The 3,508-nt window shown below is 19.8% G+C and overlaps 1 protein-coding gene across 1 annotated transcript; it reads left to right on the top strand.

Moving 5' to 3' along the window:
- Positions 1–140: 140 nt before the first annotated feature.
- Positions 141–3,381, top strand: PGSY75_0809900 (JmjC domain containing protein; the record flags this gene model as incomplete). Its single annotated transcript, XM_018785228.1, has 1 exon — positions 141–3,381. A coding segment is annotated over one exon (3,241 nt), but the record flags the coding sequence as incomplete, so codon positions are not given.
- Positions 3,382–3,508: the final 127 nt, after the last annotated feature.

The raw sequence follows: 3,508 nt of genomic DNA, 5'->3' as shown, positions 1-3,508 counted from the left end.
TTTTTTTTTTTTTTTTTTTTTTTTTTTTTTTTTTTTTTTTTTTTTTTTTTTTTTTTTTTTTTTTTTTTTTTTTTTTTTTTTTTTTTTTTTTTTTTTTTTTTTTTTTTATCTTATTTTTTATATCAATGTTTTACGTTAAAATGGATAAGAAAATGAATGGTATAAAACAGAGGAAAAGAAACCGAGAGTTTGTGTTATCATGTAATGATGATGATGATGTTAATTATATAGATACAAGGAAAAACAACAATGGGTATAAAAATAAAGCTGATAAGAAATTAATAAATCAAAAAGATTTATATCAAATAAAGAAAGTATATGATACAAGAAATAAATCTTTTTTAAAAAATAATGAAATAAATTATGAGAATTCTGAAGAAGACAATTGTACATATGTAGAAAATATATTTGATGAAGAAGAATTTGAAGAATGGAAGAATGGTAAAGAAAAAGATGACAACGACAGTGAACTAGCGAATGAATTATTTGATGATCCTATAAGAGAAAATATTAATGATATAATAGGCGATTTAACAAATGAAATGATAAATGATATAACTAATGATATATCGAATGACATAACAAATGATATAACAAATGAAGATGAATTAATAGATGTTTCTAATAATAAATATAAAAAATTAGTATATAAAAATGGTATAAATGATACTAATATGAATAGTAAAAAATGTATGTCTATGGTTTCTGAATTTAAGGGGAAATATGTATTAAATAAAAAATTAAATAATATACAAAATGAAAAAAATAATGAAAAGAATCTTGAAAGGCTCCCTGAAAACTTGCCACTAAGGCACCATGCGCGTAACATCCGTAATAATAATGATAATATTAATAATAATATTAATAATATTAATAATAAAAATAATAACAATAATAATAATTATAATAATAGTAATTGTTGTAATAATAATTGTTCTTATAATTATGATGATGAAAATATATATAAACGAATTAAAGAAATACCCGAAATAAATACAACTATGGAAGAAATGACAAACCCCATGCTTTTTTTTGAAAAGTATAATTATATGGGTTTAAAATATGGAGCATTAAAAGTTATACCTCCTAATTTTTTTTCTCCACAATTTAATTCGTATTATCTTAATATTAAATTTAATATAAGAAGACAAATGATTAATGAATTAAAAAATGGGAAGGAATTTGATCATCCCGATGAATATTGGACATTATATGAAATGTATAAATATAATGAAATGCTTCAAAATAAATATTTATCATCAGATAATAAATTTGATTTAGAGAATATTGAAAAAACCTATTGGGATATTATTAACAATAAAAAGAATGAAGATGTCATATCAGTTTATGGTGCTGATTTACCTGTAAAAAAAAATCAACCTACTTGTATATTTCCAAATAAATATAAATCAAATATGTACATGACTAAAAATAATTCAAATGATATTTTAATAAAAAATGAGGGAAATAAAAAGAACAAAAAATATACAATAAATAAAAATAATGAACATAAAAAAAATGAAGAACATAATAAAAATAATAATAAAAATAATAATAATAATAATAATAATAATAATAAATATAACAGTTCTGTTCAAAACAATATTGATGAAATTATTATTGATTCGGATGAAGATGAACATGTAAAATCGGTAAAAACAATTGCATGCGGTCAGAATAAAATAAAAGAAAATTCAACAAAAGCTAGTTATACTATAAGTAAGGAAAAAGTACTTCAGAAAGATACAAACGAAATTATAGAGGTTATAAATATATTAGATACGGATAATGAAGAAGATCGATGTGATAATAAAATTGAAAATGATGTAATGAAATCTAATGGGTATAATATAAAGCATTATAAAAATAATACTAATTATAATATAAAAGAATGCAATAATAATAATAATATATATAATGATAAAAGATGTGGTAATAATATAAATAACATTATTATTTGCAAAAAGAATAATAATGTTAGAAAGGATTCTAATTTTTTAGAACGAAAAGATAATTATTTTTGTGAAATTAATGATATAATTAGTAATATAAGTGAAAACATGAATATAAAGTCATTACCATTTGTAAGAGGTTCTATGTTAAGAAATATAGATATTTTAATTGAAGGTGTAAATATACCTTGGTTATATATTGGAACATTATTTTCCACTTTTTGTTGGCACACCGAAGATAACTATTTTGCTTCTATCAATTATCAGCATTGGGGTCAACCAAAAATATGGTATGTTATACCTCCTCATTATAGTGACAAGGTAGAAGATGTAATATATGAATATTTAAAAGAAAATAGTAAAATAAATATAAATAATAATACTACTAATAATAATAAAGGAGGAGCATCATATATGGGTGGAGGCAGAAGAAGAAGAGGCAAATATTTTAGAAAGAGGAAGTTTTCGATGCCCTCACACAGTAGAAATAATAGAAAATCGGCAAATGTTATAACAAATGAAAAGAGCATAAAAAGTAATAGTACAAATATTAATATTAATATTAATAGTAATATTAATAATAATAATAATATTATTAATAATAATAATATTATTAATAATAATAATATTATTAATAATAATTATATTAATAATAACAATAGGAATAATTCTTTAAATTTATGTAATAGAAATAATTTGGAAGATGATTATATTTATTTCGAAGCAGATAAAAATAATAAATATAACTTTTTAAATGTAAACATTAATGATGTAGATTTAATATATACTGATCCATATTTAAAATATAAAATTATAGATAAAGACGAAATAAATTCCAAGAAAGAAAACAATAAAAATAAAATATATAAATTAACAATTCAAATACCGGTAGAGGTATTTTTAAGAAATAATATTCCAGTATATAAAAATATTCAAAGAAAAAATGAATTTATATTTTTATGGCCAAAAACATTTCATGGTGGTTTTAATTCTGGTTATAATTGTAATGAAGCATGTAATATTGCTCCAACGTTTTGGCTATTTTTTGGACTTCAATCTTATTATAATTATAAATATTATAGAAATACTTGTATATCTATTCATTTTATATTATTTTCAAATTTATTACATTTCCATGAATATAATTTCAGTCAATTAAAACATATCATATATTCATTAAAGTATATTTTATTAGATGAATATAGATTTTTTTGTGAAAATCAATCAATATATATAGATTTAAATCTTCAGCATGATGTACTTTTAAATAAAAAAATTGTTAATTATTCGAATTTTGTCTCATTAGATCTAGTTAAAATATATTACAATTTCGAGAAAAATAAAAATAGCCATTTCTTTCAAAGTGTTAAGAGTAAATTGCACTTTTTTTATAAAGATTGTGACGCATGCAACTCTCCCACCTTCAACAGTAAGCAAAGATGAAATAAATAAATGAATATATATATGTATATATGTATATATCTATTTATTTATATATATATTTATATAGTTTTACATATTTTTATATATTTTATTATTATTATTTTATTTTTTTT

This window comes from Plasmodium gaboni, chromosome 8, assembly GCF_001602025.1.
Source record: "Plasmodium gaboni strain SY75 chromosome 8, whole genome shotgun sequence".
Lineage (NCBI taxonomy): Eukaryota > Apicomplexa > Aconoidasida > Haemosporida > Plasmodiidae > Plasmodium > Plasmodium gaboni.
This window is presented reverse-complemented; position numbering and strand designations above follow the sequence as displayed.